This window comes from Pan troglodytes, chromosome 18 (assembly GCF_028858775.2).
Source record: "Pan troglodytes isolate AG18354 chromosome 18, NHGRI_mPanTro3-v2.0_pri, whole genome shotgun sequence".
Lineage (NCBI taxonomy): Eukaryota > Metazoa > Chordata > Mammalia > Primates > Hominidae > Pan > Pan troglodytes.
Genome location: NC_072416.2, coordinates 74662730 through 74683345, shown reverse-complemented (window position 1 = coordinate 74683345; position 20616 = coordinate 74662730). Strand labels below are relative to the sequence as shown.

The window sequence follows — 20616 nt, the reverse complement described above, 5'->3', positions numbered from 1 at the left end:
GTGGAATATGACAGGACCAGCATATCTCATGGCAATGTGCCCACTCCCACTTATCCTTTGCTGTAATGTGGATCTTTCACCGATTCAAGATTTTCTGAGAGGGTATGTGAGAAGTAACTGTCTGTAACCAACAATAAGTGAGGGAGCTGAAATTATACTCTGAGGAAGGGAGAAATGTGCTTTGCATGTTGATACTTCTTTGATCAATTTTAATGGTAATTGCAAAAGTACAGCAGATATACCCTGAGAAGGTCATAGGAGACAAGGGTTCAAACTCCTTGTAGTGTTGTCAGCTGGTGTGGATGGTAGAGGAGGAAAAAGATGAGTACAAGCTACAACTGAGAGACTACCTGCAGTGGTAGGGTCTGTGGTTTATTCCATACTACTCCCTCCTGTCCAAGATATGAAGCTCACTAGAATTCTGAAGGAGCTGCTCCCAGGACTCATATGAAGCAGATGGATCTGGTTAGCACAAGGGGGAACCTCGGAGATGCTGTACTGTGCCACTGAGACTCCTATTTCAGGACTCAGCAATTTATTCTTCTCTGCTGCTGGTGATGTTTGTCCTCCCTCTTCAGGAACCACCTAAGCTGAAAAGAGCCATTTGTCCAAGTTCATGCCCACCTCATCAAGAAGTTAACATCCAATGCCTGGTCAATGCAGAAGTATAAATTCCCATTTCATCCACCCTAACTCTGTATGTCACTAAAGGACCATGTCAGCAGGGTCGGCTGATCCCTTGTTGTGACCATACCACAGCTTTACTTCTCCATCTGCCCCACCCCACATCATCCTTTCTTCAACAGGCGTTGATCTCTACAGTAGCCCCTAACAGATTTCTTGCAGCATAATCTCTGTCTCAAAGTTTGCTTCCCAGGGAACCTAACCTGTAGCTGCTTGTTATTTATAAACACAGAGACAGTGAAAGAGACAGTTAAAAGAGTTTTAAGTGTTGGGAAGGGGATCTGGCAATGGAAAGCTATTTTTTGTAAGCTTTCTTGAGCTATTTGATTTTTTAAGTATGTGCATGTATTTTTAATAAATAAAGACAATGTTAAAATAGAAAAACAGATTTTTTAAAGATTGTACTGGAAAAGTCATTATACTTGTAGTCAGATTTATTTTCCATCCCCTTTTATTTTTATTTGCAAATCTTCAAAGCCAAGCTACAGCTTTCTTAATCACATTGTAAGTACACTATGTTGTTCCCTTATCTTCATTTCTTATTATTTGTTGCACACACAAATGTGCTCACCCACCCACATCCCCAACAGAAAGACATTCAGCTTCTGAACTTTTTCCTCCACGTTACCACTCTCTCCCATCCAGACTTTGGAAAAGCGAAAGACAACCAGAATATATTGAAGGTATCTAGTCGATTTGTCATTTAGTTGATACATGAGTTTGAAAATCAAACAATTCGCTTGAACATGCATTGATTTAGAATGTGTCTAATTTATCCTTCTATCAGGAGGAAAATATTTGATGATTCCCTCAGTGACATCTAATTCCTATTGTGGATTTCACAAAGCCTATATAAAAGTGCTCCAGCGATAATAATTGTCTCTCCTGCAGTCAAGGGTCATAAACCTACCAAATATTTTTAAAAGAAAGCCAAACCTATCAACAGCAATGACCTATCAAATAAAGGTTGATGTTCATTTAGAACAGATAATGGATAAACTATAGAACTATAGATCATTGTGGACAAAGAAAGTATCAAGATCCTTCAGATTTTTCTACACCACTAAATAATTGTCAAAATTCCAGGTCTTGGAAGATCAATATCATGTGGAGTAAAAAAGGACATTGCAGTCACAACTTCAACACTTACACACTGTTACATGTCCCCTTGGGAATGTCAATTGATATATCCGCATCCTGGACTTTTCATCTGTAAAACTATTCGCACTAAATCATGTCAGTGCTGTCCAATTCTATGAGTGACTCTGTTATTCTGAAGGACAAAAACATCTACTGAAAGAAAATTTTCAAATGATTGACTTCTGTTTTGCATTTTAGTTCAAAAATGCATTTTATTAATAATAAAATAAGAGATTACAAATCAGGAAATCAAAGTCATGGCATAGGATGTGTCAATGCATTTTGATGCCATAATGTTGAGTCTCTAGCAGTGCAGACCACAGAGGACTGTGAGGCTTCACCAGTAAACCTCCCTAGAGTTCAGCTACCAATGAGGTTAATACCGCTACTAAATAACATGAACATCTGCAAAAGATTCAGAGCTATAATGATGTTTGCATTCAGCTTTGCATCGAATAAATAATGCCATTTCTATGTTAAATCCTTCCCTTGTCACCATAGATCTTCCAATCAAACAAAGAGTATACCATTTATCAACATAGGTCCTTAGTCCTTCGTAAACTACTATGTTAATTCAGGTTCTTAAGATTTAGTCAGACATTTGTAGAAACATCAATATGGATATGTCAGGTTTTATAAGAAGAGTTAACAAGGAAAATATAGAAAATAAGATGATAGTAATGCTAAATTTACATATTTCCCGATTTCTTCTGGTGTAGACAAACTAAGAAATCCAATAGTTACTTGGGAGGCACTTGAAGGTGTGAGTATGGATAATAGAGTGCCTTTATTGTATGATTGGCTTGCAGAATTCAAAGATAGTTCCTTGTATGCATGGTTTCAAGATTAATTATTGTAACAGTTCCATAAGGTTATTGATCATTCTTTGATCTCCTAGTGTATAATACACCCTAATCAGAATGTACCATTCAGCAAGTTGGATTGATTCTTGGTAATTTTTGAGAAATTCACCCCATCATTTCAGATGAGAAGTGTCTGGAATGACAAATTCACAGTAGATCATTTAATATGCTATCTCCCCTTAGAGTGTGCATTCTTTAATTATTGATTGTGTAGATCACTGATGGCTGCAGCCCATATTTCAAAAAGTATGTACTGGAAGTCTATGCACAGCAAAATGTACACCTAAAGGGGTATATATTTCAGAATGGGAAATGGGGCTCTATACTTCAATTTGTCTCTTTTTTGGTAATATATAAGATGATTCGTGAAGTATAATCATTGAAGATCAAGGCGAAGTTTGTGATAAACTTCAGAAAAACAGAAATGTAAACCAATAAAGGGCTGATATAGGTTTGGGCAAAATAGTCTCATAAGTATATTTCATTTGAGGTATTACAGTTGTAAATTAATAATAATTTTTTGCTGTGTTAAGAATTTTTTAAATATATCAACAGTTTAGTTGAAAACATTTTACATTCTTTGGGAAATTGGCATTACTCAGGGTCTGAAGTACTGTCACCATCAAACAATGGTAGCAAATTAATTGGAAAACTTTTTTTAAAAGGAAAGACCTTACATACTAACAACCACTGCACTTTCTGAGTCTTGTTAAATACAACTTGTATGTTCAGAGTTGAAGTCAGACACTCAAAACCAAATGTATTCAACATTATTAAGAAGAGACAAATAGAATAATGAGCAATACAAACAAAGCAAAGACAGCAAAACATTTTTCAAGACTATTGATGTATTATATTGAATATAATACAGAGAAAGGCAAAGGGGCTTTATTATGCTTGTGGCCACTGAAGATGCAAACACTGGCCAAACAGGATCTGAGAAGCATTTCCAGGTCTATGAATAACACCACGGGGAGACAAAAGCAAACACAGCAAATGTTCTCAAATAAAGCAAGGACATTATAGTCCAAATTTAATTTTTACCTCTAACAAAACTTATGTATTACATGGTTAAGAGACCAAGGCTACAGTTTTCACATGTAAAAACTGTAGCCATTAAGCAGGTTAAACTTGTTTTAGATCATACCAGAACAGTTGAAAATTAACAGCAGTATCTAATTTCTTGTTCCATAGAATGAATGCTATGAGAAATATATCACTGGACGAGGCTTCCTGGAGCCACCCCAAGCCTGGACATGGCAAGATGGCAGTGCTGCAAGCCCATTGCCTGTACATTCAGTGTAAGGGCATTCGTTTGTCCATTGAGAGCCCCTGGCTATTAAAACAAACTATCATAATTTCATGTTAAATCATAGCTGCCAATCAGAAGAAGTACTCTTTCTGATTTTCATTGACTGCATTTTGTATATTAAGCTCACTTTTCAGAACAGCCTCAGCACTGTCTACATTCTCTGACCTTTTTGCCTCACTTCTTTTATATAAACTTTTCTGCTGATAAATGCGAACAGCTATGGCAGTGATGCAAAGCAAGATAAAAATCACAACAGCTATCAGACCTAGAGAGAGAAAAGAAATATAAAGTCAGAATTTCTGTCCAAATAGAAACAGTGCTGACTTCATTGCTTAATAAGTCATCATAACACTATTTTCCACTTTAAGTATCTACTACATATAAATTGGAAATATAAAAACTTCAGGTATCTCTGGCTCAAGCAGTATCATTGTATGTTGAGTTTATTTCTGAGTTCTATCAGCCTTGTGGGTTCACCTACATTTATTCTGAATGCATATTATATCGGATTTACTTAGTGCATTTATATTTAACACAAGGTATTAACTATATGTCTCTAGGACCATGTGGCCATGTGGCCACTTCATATTAGTTTTAATTATTTTGAAATTATGGAGTAGTAGCAACATCATAAAATGATTAAACTGTTTTGTGATTAAATATGTAAACATTTTAATGAAATTGTTATTCAATTGTTATACTGCATGGGTTATGTAAATAAATCATTCTGACCAATAAAACATATACAGATATGCCTAAATTATTTCTATATGAGGAATGTTGTTTTAACACTTCTAGTTGTAAACACAAATTCTAAGTACTGCGATTCTTAACTATGTCAATGGTTACCAACGCTGGCATTATATTAGGTCAGTAGTCCTCAAAGGGTGATCTGTAGACGTGTAGTGGTCCCTGGGACACTTTGAGAGGGCACAGGGGCTCAAAACTATTTTCATGATAATTCTAAGATGTCTTTTTCACTCTGTTGACATTTCCATTTCCATTTTAATACGGAACCAAATTTGGTATAAAACAAGGTTAGGTAAAATTCCCGGTACTTAGCACAAATTAAGGCAAGGACACAAAACAATAATAATAATCATTGAATTCATGAAGTAGAAAACATTACACTGCCAGACAATTGTAGGAAAAGGAATAAAAAGCCAAATTTATTTAAGAATCTCCTTAATGAAGCTGTAAAAACTCTTCATTTAATTAAATCTTGACCCTTGACTGCAAGACTTTCTAACATTTTGTGTGTTAAAATGGGAAATAGAAATAAAGTACTTCTGGTGCACTCTGAAGTCTGATCATTGTCTCCAGGAAAAGCACTTACGTGAACCTTTGAGTTGTGAACTGAATTAGTTGCTTTTTGCTTCATGTAACACCATTTTTATTTGAAAGAATGACTAACAGACAAACTATGGTTGTTCAGACTTGGGTATTTGGTGGACATTTTCTCTAAAATGAACGAAGTAAATGCGTCACTTCAAGAAAAACAATTACACAGCATATGTTGTGAATGATAAAATTCAAGTTTTCAAATGAAAAATTGAATTTGGAAAACTATTTTCTGCCACCAAGAGTGTGAGAGTTGCCTAATACTTAAAGAATTTTCTGATAAGATCAGTGAAGATACAAACTAATGTCATTTTCTTAAGACAAAAATAGGTACTATGAAAATAGCAACGTGAATCAAATCTCATATGGTAAAACTAAGACTCCATTCTAAAGCAAATGCATACAACTGTAACGGAGTGCGAGGAAGTCAAAGATTTGAAGGTTTTTATTAATCACAACAGATTCCTGTGCATATAACCTGCTAGGCCGATTCACCCTGGCCAATTAGAGTGTGTCCAATAGCCAAGCCAATTTTTGGCTAGGTCAGCCTTACCTGAGAAAGGTAGAAAATCCTTGCTGATTAATATAAATGTGGTAACCAAATTCTGTACATGAAATCTGAAGAATTCATTAATAAATATGATTGCTTTTGTTATTAGTCATATTAATTAATGAATAACTTTAATCAGAATATTTGTTGTTACATATTTTGCTTCTCATTTTAGAAAAAATAAACAGTTGAATTGCTATAAATATTTCTACAGGCTAGTTATAGGCCTCTGGCTTGAAGAGAAAGATTCTGAACAATTTCAATGTGAAAAATTCTGAAATATGATATAGACAGCAGACAACTGCAATTATAAAATGAATGTTACATTGGCCTAGACAGAATATCCAGACAGTCAAAATCAGGGATGGCCTCTGGAACTTGTTTGTTCCATGTATGTAATTTAGCACTTAATTTGGGGAAAGTGCTATGTCAGGATTTGTTGTGCTCAAGAAAAACTTTGATCACACGTGTTATACCAAAAATATAAAAATAAAAAATAAATTAGTTATTATGAATAAAATGTGGCCAGCCTCTATGATGCTGCACCTAAAGCACTGTGTGAATATGCTTTTATAAAGATGTGTATATATAGCTTTCTCTCTGGCTAAATCTGTCTATCTGTATCTGGGTAGCCTGGCCAGAAACCCCCTACCACATCTGGGTCACCACTTTTAAATGTATTATTAAATAAATTATCCCATCTTATACCATTCATTTTGCAAGTAAAAAAAAATTCATCTAAGATGTAGAACATAGGGGGATTAGCCAATTTGGAAAATCCTTGGATGGATTAATTATTATTACATAGTGGGTGCAATTTATGAGTGACTAGACAATGAACAAAGGATTCTACCACAGTTCTACCAGATTGTGTAACACACTGGAGGACGATACATTATGATTTAGCAGATAAATTGTGTGTGGCCCAGACAAGGCCTTCAGAGGTTACATGGCCATTACCAGATGCTCTGCTTCTGAAGTTCAGTCTCTGCAATGACCAAAACCAGACATCACTAGTTTCAGGGACCCTGGCAAGCCCCTGAACTACAAACCTTCCATATTGTTTCTGTCCTGTGAATTTGAGCTAAGTGAGAATTTCACAGATGAACTGTAACTTGTTTCTATTCTAGAATAACTTTAGGATGACTTATCAACGCACTTCTTGTTTAACTCTGTAAATCTTGCCAATGATGTTTGAGCAAAACAACAATAGTCTAAAGATTAAATATTTTGTTCTAGCATTGGCTTGATGACTATACACCACTCTATATTTCTATCTATCTCTGTATCTGTATTTACCTGAATCTATCCTGGTTGAATGTCTGGAAAAAGCAATATTATAAGACTGAGACAACTTGCTTGACCAGGAATTCTAGCTTAAACTCTTGGACACATTGTAAATACTATAGCTTTAAGTGAGTTTTTACTGTATAATGTATTTCTTTTAGACATACAATTATTAACTCCTCTTCAAATAGAGTTTTTTGTTTGTTTTGGGTTTTTTGTTTTGCATGTTTGGTGATTAAATAGGAATCCTATTTTTTATAACTTTAATTTGTACATCATTAATTTGAGAAACAGAAAAGCAACTGAAATAGCATGGGGGAGTTAATATCCACACAAAGATTTGACTGGTATTATTTGCTGTCCAAATAAAATCCTAACTACTTGAAAGCAATATATGTCTAGATGAATAGAAAAAATACATCCAAATGAATCAGGTATAAAGCCACATAAATTGCCCAAATTGAAATGTTAAGTGATTCACCTTTCTTTACACTCTGAATATGATATGGATATAGAAAGTAAACAATTATCCTGTTGCATTGCCAGGGAGATACAATTTTAAAGTTTTTGTGCCAGTAATACGATTATTCATATATGATATGAATAAATAAGAAGTTGAGCACCTAGAAGAGAAATGGGAAAGAGAACTAAAAGCTAAACAAACAAAACCAACTTTAAGAAGCCATCTTGAGAAGGTAGCCTGAAAGCCAAACGAGAAGTTTTCTAAATTCCATGGACAAGCTGGGTTTGTGACTGAATAGAGGAAGAACTCTAAGTCACCTCCAAATGAAATATTCATATTTCATATATAAATAATCATATTACTGGCACAAAAACTTTAAAATTGTATCTCCCTGGCAATGCAACAGAATAAATGTTTACTTTCTATATCCATATCATATTCAGAGTGTAAAGAAAAGTAAACAAGTTAACATTTCAATAATCTGATTAATAACATTCTTAAGAGCATTAATCAAGGAAAAAAAAGCTTGTTTTTTGAGTTGCTTTTGAAAAAAAAAAATCAGAGAATATGCTGTCACATTTCCAGGGAGATATACTTTAAAAGTTTTTGTGTTAATTCTGCAATTTAAAGTTACTACTAATCGCTTTTAGTTCATTAATCTAATATTTCATAAAAATACAACTGAAAGTGTAATATTTAGTTGATAGGAGCATCTTTAAATAGTTTACTATGCAAATACCATCTTTATTAAGCCTTGAGGCAATACAAAATATATGCTTCTAGTGTTAATCTCAGGTTTTTCCTACTTTTTGCATGAACTTTTCCAGAAGCAGTGATATGTCCAAGAAGTGAAGGAAAACGAAATTTACTCAAATATATTCACAATTCTCTAGTGACTACCTGCGGCTATGTTCAAGCTTGATAATATTCATTATTACGCATGTTAGCAATTAATCTTTAAGTGCCATGCTTCAGTGAAATTGTCAATTATTTATACTGAAAATCTCCAAGGAAGCAGAGAATTCAGAAAGATTCTAAAGACAATCCAGTACAAATAGTAAATCACCCCAATGACCTCAGGATTCAGTGCCTTGCACTTGGAGTATGTGCAGATTCTTCACAGTTTCTACAATGCTAAATATTCACCATCATTATTAATAAGAACAACCAAAGAAGAGCTCATTCATGCTTCTTATTACCTCCAATTACTGCAGAGTCACTTTTGATTGCATTAGCAAGGGGCTCTCTGTCATCTATTGTTCCAGAATGATCTGCAGTTAAAGCACAACAAAGGGGGAAGTTGATATAGGCAAGTAAAAGAAGAAATTTTGAAAACATCATAAATGTTTTAAACCAGAGAGAATTATGGAGGCGAATGTGGGATCTCTGTTATTTTCAATTTAAGCAATGTCAATGGCATTGACCCCCATAAATAAGAAGTTGAGCACCTAGAAAAGAAATGGGAAGGAGAACTAAAAGCTAAACAAACAAAACCAACTTTAAGAAGCCATCTTGAGAAGGTAGCCTGAAAGCCACATGAGAAGCTTTCTAAATTCCATGGACAAGCTACGTCTGTGACTGAGTAGAGGAAGAACTCTAAGTCACCTGCAAACGAGTGTGTCCTTTCCCTTGATGTGGCATCAGTGCCAGGTTGGGCCATACAGCTGGACTCGGTCACGTGTCCTGTAACAGTGACAGGGTCTGGGTGGCTGGGGTGCAGAGCTGCCTTCAGAGGGGCCACGTTGCTGAGTTGCACTGCAGAGAGGCAGCCTGTGAAGCCCTGCGCACCTGCCAGTGCAGTCTCCTGGTCCACATCACTGTGTTCTAGAAATTCAAAGAAATACCGAAATATTAGTAGTGAAAAGTGAAAATAGGCAATGATGCAGAAATTGAGGATTCTGAGCTAATGCAATAGCAATAAAGTTACTAAATTCCTTTTTAATTTTATCTTTACTAAAAAGATAAAAATCCATTATTCTTTCCACTACTATTGGTAAGATTTCCAATGTTAATGAAGTCAAGTTTTTAAGCATGGATTATTAAAAGTGATATGGTAAGCTCCCTAGAAACAAAGCATAAGAATGGGTCAGGTTAAGAAGTGATGAGGGTGTCATGATACTTTTAATTTAAATATAGATTATTGCAATGTATTTACAATAGGGCTTGTAGTCAATATCAAGAGGTACATCCTGGATTTGAAAACAAGTTCAGTACAGGTTTCAAGACTTATGCCATGAAAGTAAAAGAAACTAGAGAGAAAATTGAGCCTCTGGACTTCTGTTATCAGATGCCCAACCCGACAATTTGTTATGGCTGAAAGCTTTCTGATATTTTATGGCCCCACCCAAACATAACAGGAGGATGATACTATCATGCAGTGGAGGCCATACCTCGAAGTTATTAGGGTCTTTCCCTAATTACTCATGTACAGCAATAAAACCCTTTATATCCCTATGTCTTTTCTTCTTGTTTCAATGACAACTTATCACTGGGACAGAAATATCTGTGCCCTCTAAAGACAGATAATCTCTTCCTCCTATTAATAAGAATTTAGTTGGTATGAGACTCTTGTGGAACAGAGATTGGTTTTAATGCTGGGATATTAATTATAATTTTAACTTAGGAATATATTATACATACTCCTTGCTTAGCAAGCATGAAATCTAAACAAGGGAAATTTATCATAGGCTTTGAAGGCTCAGATGTCATCAAAATACAATGCATCCATCCACCCAGTGTGATAAAAAAAAATAGCACAACTATTGATATGGTCTGGCTCTGTGTCCCCATCCAAATCTCATCTTGAATTGTAATCCCCATAATCCCCACGTGTCAAGGGAGGGACCCTGTGGGAGGTGATTGGATCATGGGGGCAGTTTCCCCCATGCTGTTTTTGTGATAGTGAATGAGTTCTCATGAGATGTGATAGTTTTATAAGTGTTTGGAAGTTCATCCTTCGTTCTTCTCTCTCCTGCTGCCATGTGAAGAAGGTTTTTGCTTCTCCTTCCCCTTTGCTTTCTGCCTATAATTTGCTTTCTGCCTATAAGTTGCTTTCTGATTATAAGTTTCCTGAGGCCTCCCAGACATGCGGAACTGTGTTGATTACACCTCTTTCCTTTATAAATTACCCAGTCTCAGGAAGCTCTTTATAGCAGTGTGAGAACGGACTAATACAACTATTCTCCCCTGCACTGTATATAGGTAGGGAAAGACAAAATGTGCACTTCAGTCTTTCTTTTGAAAATATAATAATATGGGAGTGTATATTCAGGGCAACTTGAATCTACGTTCCCAGGAAGTTAAGTTAAATTAAAAGTAAAAACAATGCAATGGATATTAAGTATATATGAGTGTATATTATGTGCTAGCCAGTGTTCTAAAAGATTTGCATGCTACCGATAAAACTTTACAGTAGACACTGGAGTATATTATCCAAGTCACAAAAATGGAACAGTTAAGTTCAGAATTTTAACTATTCACCTGAAGTTACACAGTTGTTGGCATTACTGGACCTCTGGCCTACTGTATTCCAAATTATGAGCTTCTTTTGTTTATAAACCACTCTCTGGTTGAGATACTCTTTCCTTTAGTCTGCTTTCAGTCTCTGTAGTGGCTTTTATTTATTTATTTTTTAAATCATCTTTGCTTGAGAGCTAGACTTTAACTAACCCTGGGCATCTGAGCTCTAATATATATATATGTATATTTATATATTTTTTAACAGACTCTCACTCTGTCACCCAGGCTGGAGTGATGTGGCACGATCTCAGCTCCCTGCAGCTTTCGCCTCCCAGGCTCAAGTAATTCTCCTGCCTCAGCCTCCCGAGTAGCTGGGATTGACGCCTGGCTAAATTTTTTGTATTTTTAGTAGAGATGGAGTTTTGCCATGTTGGCCAGGCTGGTCTCAAACTCCTGGCCTCAAGTGATCCACCCACTTCGGCCTCCCAACGTTGCTGAGATTATAGGCATGAACCACCGCACCTGGCCAGTTATATCTAAGTTTTTAAAGAATTTTGAGGGGCTCTATTTTCATTCATGTTTTCTACATAATAATAAAAATCCTGATACAATGTTTAGTATTTTGAATATCATCCTCTATAAAAAGAAAATGGAAAATCAGAGCGATTATATCACTTTCCTGTTGTGAGGGATCTGGTATTGAGCCATGTTCTGACCCACCTTGCTCTTCTTCATTATCCAAAGATAGCACAGAGGGAGCATCACTCTGCTGCTTACATACGATACTCTGAGCTCCTCAAACATAAAGATGACTGCCAACATCCAGCATAACGTCATTATATAGGAGGCAGTTCATCAATGTGTATGGAACCAAAGAAATCATTTAGTCCACCTTAGCAATCATTCATTTGAATATATGTAGATTTAAACATATATATATGAAAAAGACCGCATTCTTGATTTGGAGTTTTTTTTTTCTTTTTACTTTAATGAGAAATTAAAAAGAAAATAAAAATTAAAAAGAAAAACTCTCCTAGGAGCATAATTGGGAGAGTGCTTTTCACATTTCTTCTACAAGGTTAAAATGTTGAATAAAATTTCCATAGGCCTTTAAAAAATCTTCCATTTTCAGCCCCACCCCGCCAGACAAGATTTACTTCTCTGGTAATAATCTGATATGAGATATATTTTTAAAGCCTCACACTTACAAATTGAAAACATTTTACCAATTTGAAAATTATTGTATAAAAACCATTGACCGCTAAAACTCAAAATGGACACATGGTCAGTTAATATTTATCCTTTTATGAGCTAAAGAAACAGAAAACAAATGCCCTGATGTTTGAGTATTTTACATGTTAGCGGGGAAAGGGAGAGAGACAATAAACATAGAAACAAAAACTAAATGAGAATTTTAAAGACTGATAATACTATGAAGAAAACAAATTAGACAATATGATGGTTGTAACTGGAACAGAAAATTACCCTGATGGATTAGGTTATATTTATGTGTTTATTTTAAGGGTGACATTTTTTGCAGCCCTATTCCCTTAGTACACTATGGATATTATTCCAGCATCTTCTGGCTGTATTACTTCTTTTTCAAAATTTGTAAGATACCCTGTGATTTTTGAATTTTCATCAGATTGTCCCTAAGTGTGTATCTTATCTCAGTATTCTGCATAGAACATGATAAGCCCTTTCAATCTGCAGACACAAAGTTTTTATTTAGCTTGGAATTTTTCATACATTCTGCACACTACTGCTGTTTCACCTTCATCCTTTTTATTCTCTTAGAATGCCAATTTTTCACATTAGGTCTCCTCTATATATTCTCTAAATTCATTTTATTTCCATCCTGATTTCTGTTATTTAGGACTTATATCTCTGTGGGTCAAATACTTCATTCACTTGATCTTCCAGATGCAAATTCAAGTAGCAAAAAAGATCATTCTTTCCTGTTATATTTTTTGTTTGGGAAAAAAATCATATTTTTTAGATCCTCAAGGTCTTTTTCTTGCTTTATGAGAATCTCCTTAAAGTACTCTTACTAAGCTTCATTCATGTTGTTGTCTGTCCCCTTGAATAGCTTTATTTTGATAGAAAATCATTTTGGTTTAGTTTTTTTCTCCTTTTATTGATGTTGAATGGTTTTAAGTCTGGAGTTGGTTTGTTAGTTTACTTTTTAATCTGCTTGCCGGTGCCCAGCCACTGATCACCTTAGGTGGCTCACACCCAGGGCAAGTAGACAGTGTGGTGATCTGGGTGGACCAGGAGCAGAGCTGCAGGCCACAGCCCTAAGAAGAAACCTCTCCTCACTCAGCTTTGGGACAGAGAGGGCATGGCCCAAATTTCAGGTCATCTTAGCATCTTGAGAAACAGAGAAAATGGGCACATTAATAATTTCTAATGCTTATCTTTCCCCATGGGGCCCAGGGACCTCTGTAAGGCAAGCAATCCCCAAGATCCAAACAATTCAAATCCCCCCCGAGATTCTTCCAGGCTGGCCCCCGGACTTCCTTCCAACCCAGAAGGTAGGAAGCCCCACAAGAGCCTCCTCACTGGTTCCCTCCAGGATCCCCCTGCCTGTCCACCTGGACCAACAACTCATTTCAGAAGCGTCGGTGGGGTAGAATTCGAATCGGAAGTGGAGGGAAACTACAAGCAACTCAGCCGCCATCCTCCCAGAATTGAGTCCAAACAAAATTAGCAGCTATATTAAGTTGCTCATAAGCAAAGCTGGCCTTAGAAATACATAGCATCAGATATCTGCTTTGACAATTGTGCTAATAAGCCAATGGGCAAAAATATAAGTTTTTCTTGTTATCTGACTCCCAAAAAGCCAACACAGTGTAATGAGTTAGAACAGGGTAGGTGGAGGGAGAGACTGATGACAAATGTTTCCTGCTTCACAGAAATCTGGATAAAACAGTCATGTTTTAGGTGTTTCTTTTCATAATAATCCTTAACTGACTTGGATTTCTGGGTGTTTGTGCCTGTTAAAAAGTAACCCTCAAGTGCATTTTCCAACAAAGGGAGTGACTTCTGCTTGTCAAAAGAAGAAACCTTTTAACAAAAGGCCTGCAAGAAAAATGGAGTACCGAGAAATTAGAATTTGGCGAAGTGCCCTTCTATTACAGAGAAAAGACTGTTTTTTTGAAAGATACGACAATACATGTAAGAACAATTACAAGGAGTGCTTTATGAAATTTCCTGTGGCATAAGCAAAAAAATAAAAACTCAGAAAACGAAGTACTTTATATGTCCTACCTATGAGAAGGAGTCATTTAAAAAGAAAGATCTCAATGTCTGGAATCCATTAAGAAGGCTTGCCAAAAAAAAAAAAAAAAATGGTGCAGTGAATCAAGAGAGCCAGGGTTGGAACTGAATGGTGCACTTTTACTATTTTATGCAATTCCACCAGGGACTCAACACGAAAAGGGTTAGTGGGAAAGTAAAATGGCAAAGCAGACAAAAAAAATACTATGTGGATAAAGAGGCAGTTTATCATAAAAGGTATTTGTTTGCCAACCAAACCTACCGTACTGAGTTATAAACTTGAAAGCCTGATTAATGCACAGGTTATGTACAGGCAGCTATCTTACAGTGGCAGGTATTTCCCTTTTGCTTTCAGCATAACCTGTCTCATTTTAAGTGTCATTTTATAAGATGTTTGCAAAAATCACAGTGTACTTAGGTAAGCTAATTAAACTTTCTTTTGTACCCCTTTGGCTTTGAAGCTGGTTTTACTTAAAATATCCTTGAGATGGAAGATTGTCTCTAAAGCTCTTCTGGGGAGATTCAGTAGACATCCTCTTCTCTCAGACCACACATTTTATTTACATCTGGCCTAAATTGCCACTGCAGAAACCTGAGGTGTGCTTCCTGAGCTCTGCGGACTCCAAAGAGATAAATGATCCCTATGGGTCATCGCCTCTAAATATACCAAAGCTACTACTCGGAACGAGTGAAAATAATCTCCAGGCTTATAGAAAACTCCTATAACATAAAAATGAACAGAACTCAGAACTTAAATTTACAATGAGTTTTGGAGATAAAAAGCAAATGTAGCACACCCTATTAATGATGGATGAATGTCAACCAAGTTAATTTGATGCAACCTGGTTTTTACTGCTACCACCATGAATTATCAATACATTATTGTTAGTGTTCTTGTGCCATTATGTATTTGACACAAAAAATAACAAATAGTAATTATAAATTTCATTCAACTTTTGAGTAGTGATTTTTTTCAGTCATTTTTACTGCGTGTTAAATTACATCATTATTCAAAATGTGGGCATATTTTCCCATGAGAGGTTTTATACAACTTTAATAAGATTATGTAAATATCTTAATTGAGATCTTTCTTTTTCCCCATGTGGTGGAATTGTGATCCAGTAATAGCTTAATGAATTGGCAAAACAACTTTATATCTGTATACTCCCTTTAATTAATTACATCCTAGAGAGATTTCTTTTTCTATAATTTTTTAGTAAATATTTATCTTAAGGAAGCTGATTGACAAGTCAGTCACTTTGGCATTGGAATTTATGTACATCGTGAACAAAGTACTCAGACATGACATCAGACTATCTGCCTTTTCACAGGGAAGACCAGAAAGGAAACGCTTTCTTCCCCATCCTCTAGTACTCATTTCTACAAATGAGGATGAACTATAGTGACAATTTTTCACTCCAATCACCATTAGCAAGCATTAGAAGCAGATATCAAGCAAGGGGGATAATTTTTATGTAATAATATTAAATTGTACTATGATGGCATGAGAATCATCTCTAACACCCCATTACATTTAACAGACAATGCTGGTAGCATTCAAATTTCTCTGCTCTGATTCTGATTAGTCCTTTGGAATATCATCAGCCTCAGTGGTCCCCAACCTTTTTGGCACCAGGGACCAGTTTCAAGGAAAACAGGTTTTCCACAGATGGGAGTGGGGGGATGGCTTTGGGATGATTCAAGTGCATTACATTTATTGTGCACTTTCTATTATGCATTGTAATATATAATGAAATAATTATACAATTGGCCATAATGTAGAATCAGTGAGAGCCCTGAGCTTCTCTTCCTGTAACTAGACGGTCCCATCTGGGGGTGATGGGAGTTGGTGACAGGTCATCAGGCATTAGATTCTCATAATGAGCACACAACCCAGATCCCTCACATGTGCAGTTCACAATAGGGTTCTCACTCCTATGAGAATCTAATGCTGTGGCTGATCTGACAGGAGGCAGAGCTCAGGTGGTAATGCAAGCAATGGGGAGCAGCTGTAAATACAGATGAAGCTTCGCTTGCTTGCCTGCCTGCCACTCACCTACTGCTGTGCAGCGCAGTACTTGTCCGTGGCCCGTGGTTTAGGAACCCCTGATCATACTGATCTTGCAGTATCTCCTTGTTGTGGCCGCATAGTGCCCTCTCTCCACTTCACAGGTTCCATGTTCACACCCCAGCCAATCCCTTCCTTTCTCATCCTTACATGGATGACTATTCTTTAATAAATTCACTCACATATTAGCATCAGTGCCTAATCGGGGCTTTATTTTTTACTTATTCCTGGTGTGGGCACTTTTTAGTTTTTCTTTTTTTTTTTGAAATTGAGTCTTGCTGTGTCACCAGGCTGGAGTGCAATGGCACAATCTCAGCTCACCGCAACCTCCGCCTCTCGGGTTCAAGCGACTCCCCTGCCTCAGCCTCCTGAGTAGCTGAGACTGCGGGCGCATGCTACCATGCCTGGCTAATTTTTGTATTTTAGTAGAGATGGGGCTTCACCGTGTTAGCCAGGATGATCTCAATCTCCTGACGTTGTGATCCATCCACCTCGGCCTCCCAAAGTGCTAGGATTACAGGCGTGAGCCACTGTGCCTGGCTGGGTACCTTTTAAGGCATGTTAGTAATTAAAGAAATAAACAATCCCTTTCTCCTTTTTATTTTTGAAAATCTTGTTTTATCATTGTATGAAGGTTTGTAGATTTGAGGCACCTGAAAATATATAATTTTGGATTGGTGACTCTTGCTTTTATCATTTGGTATTTTTTTAAGTGTAAGTAGAGCGCTATGTGTTATTATGCTTGGCTGCCAAATAAAAAGCTTTGCAGGTGACATCATTGTCAGAGGAATACACTTGCCCACCCCACGGGGACCATCTGCCTATGACTATACGTGCTTCTGACAAAATCTCAACTTCCAAGTTATCATTTGTTCTACTATTAAAATCAGGTAATGTGATTCTTTCAACGTCATGAATACTTTTTGGATTTGGAACATGACACCTCTGATCTACTTTCATGTATTATGATTACGAGAATAAGCTTCTAGGTATGGCCAGCTCAATACAGTATGGCTAACCCTCTGGAATCAACTAAAGCCTTCACAAGAAGAAAGTCTTGCTACGCACTGAAGACAGTCTATGACATTTTAATTATTTAAAAAATTAAAAATCAATGAACCTGATACATTTTTTTAAAAGATTGTAAGATAGATTTTGATTTTACTTTTCTTGCTCTAACTTGCACTTTCCTTTTAAAACATGCTTTTAAAATAACCAATCCATTATTTTGAAAGTTATTTCATGATATATTTATAAAATCACAGTTCCCTTAATTTACCTAGGTCACCTTTTGCCTCATCTCTGAGCACTGAAGCAAGTTTTACATAAAGAATTTCTGATACATTGGAGATTTCTCTTAAAGCTCTTCAGAGGAGATTGAGTAGACTTCCTTTTCCTTGCTGCCTACACACTTTATTTACATCTGGCCTAAATCTCCACTGCAGTAATTTGAGAGTACATCTTCGCTCTGCAGCCCCAAAAAAGAGAAATGATTATTATGGACCATCATATCTAATATACAAAAGCTATATGCTGAGAAAGAGTGAAAACAATCTCTCAGTTTTTACCTAAATAAATCATAAAACTAATCTAACATATAAAAGTCCAGGAATAGAACTCAAGAGCTTAATTTTACAGTAAAATTTAATATAAAAAGCAAATGCAATGCAGTCTGCTGATTATGGGAGGATCTGAACTCAGCTGTTTAACTAAAACCTTTATCTTCCCACTATAGCTCTAAACTTTCAATATATTATTATTGCCAAAGTTATTAAGTACTTCTATATTTTAATTGTAACAGGTAGTTAGAAATGGTTACCATGTCATCATAGTACAGTTTGATACTGTTTCTTAAAATTCACCCACCTTTCTCAATATCTGCTAGTAATGTTTTTTAACAGGGTCAGCAATTCAAAATTACCCCTAGAATGTTTTCTACATTTAAGAAATGAGTACTGGAAAAATTCAAGAGAGGGAAAATATTTCCTTTATATCTCTTTTTCCACCTGAAAAAGCATGGGATAGTTATATACGTAAGTCGTTTGTTGTAATTGTAGGCAAATTACAACTCCAAAAAAAAAAAAGGCAATGTTTATGTGCTACTCCCTTAGAAGAAATATCCAGACATTATAAAAACAGGAGAATTTTAATATATTTTAATTTGGAGGGTAATTTGGGACTACTTTATCTAAAGCAATATTGGGGCACATTACACTCATGTCGATACAAAGGCACATTTTGTTATCATGATTATCGAAATCCCCACTGCCACAAGCTCTGTAAGGGCAGATGTAACGTCTACCTTGTTGAGTGGCGTTCTCTGTTTACATGGTAGGTGATCACAAGGTATGTATTTAATATATGAATCAAGGAGTCACCTGGGCTTACAAAAATGCAAAACATATTTGATAAGTGCGGAAACGTGAGAATGTGCCTCAAAGACCACGAACTACAGGGAGATTAATTGACCAACGGTCCCCACTGCTGGGCTCTGAAATCCATCCTCATGCACAATTGTACCAAGGCCATGATTCCCAAGGACTGCCCCCAGCCAATGGCAGGTCACAGCAGGCATTCCAAGACAGGCTAATCCCTGGCAAACAAGGGACTCCTCTGGAGGCTGACTTTAACTCAATGGCTCCCTGAACATTTTGCTAAATCTTTCTTAGACTGCACATTGGTCTGAGACACTTCTGTGCTTCTGTCTAATTTTCCCTCTCTTTCTCCATCCCTGTAGACAGAGTGTCATGGACATCTAACGGTCCTGTCTGCCTTAGCCAGCTCCTTCACATTTTCTCTTACATGATTGTTCCCTTAATAAAATCCTCATATGCTTAATCCTGTCTTCACAGCTGTTGTTTGGAGGACCTGGGCTAACACAGTAAGTGACTTCAAAACAGAACAATTCTCTTTGAAATATTAATAACTCTTGTTGATCTATTTCACTATAAATATACTGCATTAAAATATAAGGATATACTATGTAACATGTTGCTATAAATTCATTACCACACAAAATTTGACCACAAGTTATGGGTTTCCTTTGAATTACAAATGATTAGTCCCTAATCAAGATCCATACCTTAGACATATGCCAAATAAATTATCACTTATACTTTTAGGAGAGTTAGTTGACTGAGACCATAAAGTTCATTGCTCAGTTTGGACTTTCACTTTTCAGCATATATGATATGCATATTTGGATAATATGCAACTCTTGAGTAAAAACCTTAACATCTTTAATTCTATAGGAATTTCCCTTATTCATTTACAAAAAGGGAAATGGGAACTTATATAGTGAATGTTATTCTACTGTTTGGTTAATATAATCCTCCTTATAGGATGAAAATCAGCTTCCCAATTGTTTTATAATATGTTGAATATATTTCTACTCACAGTGGTATAATATCTTGCACAGAAAACCTACTTAATATTTCTTCTTGACATCTTGACATAGTATCAGCTTATGATTCCACTCATTAATGGCATCTACTGTACTAATGTAGAGTTTGGGGGATGAGGACTCTTCCAAATCACAGTTGCACATATTTTTAATTCTGTAAATAACAATAGTTATGTGCGCAGGTAGGCTTAAGTGAGGACAGAATAAGGAGCTGAGTCTTCTGTGAGCCTGATGTTCAGCAAAGAGGTTTTTAGACAGATTGCCTCATTGCAGAGGTTGGGGCTCCACCCTATGATCCTTACATCTTTGCCTCATCCTGGGTCTCTCTGGGGCTCTCATCCCTTTCCCAGCCACCTGCACGCTTACCTCCCCTAAAGCTGAGAGCCATCTGTAGGGAAGTAGATGGGTCCCACAGTTAAAACAGTTGAGGCTTTGTTTTTGTTGCTGCTTGTTTGTTTAGACTTTTACAATTCTCTTTGGCTTCCTACGCTATGCCATAGCTATACATGGAATAAGACCCTCTAATGTTGTTAAAAAATAATGTTCAGAAATACCTTAGTCACATATCCAAAGCTAAATAGGCAGAGCTAGATAGTTACATACCCAGAGCTGAATAGTCTCCTAGACACTAATGTTCTTACCTCCACAGTGGCCTGAAATAGATATAAATATTTCCCAATACTAAATATGAAATAACTAAATATATTCTCTTTTGTTTTTAACAAAGGGAGAGCCTAGCCATGTTTTTCTATGCATCTGAAGTTTTG

General features: G+C 36.3%; 1 protein-coding gene across 5 annotated transcripts in view; it reads right to left on the bottom strand.

The window, feature by feature from the left end:
• Positions 1–3517: 3517 nt before the first annotated feature.
• CNTNAP4 (contactin associated protein family member 4) overlaps positions 3518–20616 on the bottom strand; it is a 325777-nt gene continuing 308678 nt past the window's right edge. For all 5 annotated transcript variants that reach the window (XM_063797455.1, XM_001143566.6, XM_063797456.1 and 2 more), the window contains 3 exons: positions 9246–9464; positions 8840–8911; positions 3518–4264 (listed from right to left, as the gene is read on the bottom strand). In XM_063797455.1, the coding sequence (XP_063653525.1) occupies positions 4071–4264; positions 8840–8911; positions 9246–9464 (485 nt within the window). In that variant the 3' untranslated portion in view covers positions 3518–4070. The remainder of the gene's footprint in view (positions 4265–8839; positions 8912–9245; positions 9465–20616) is intronic.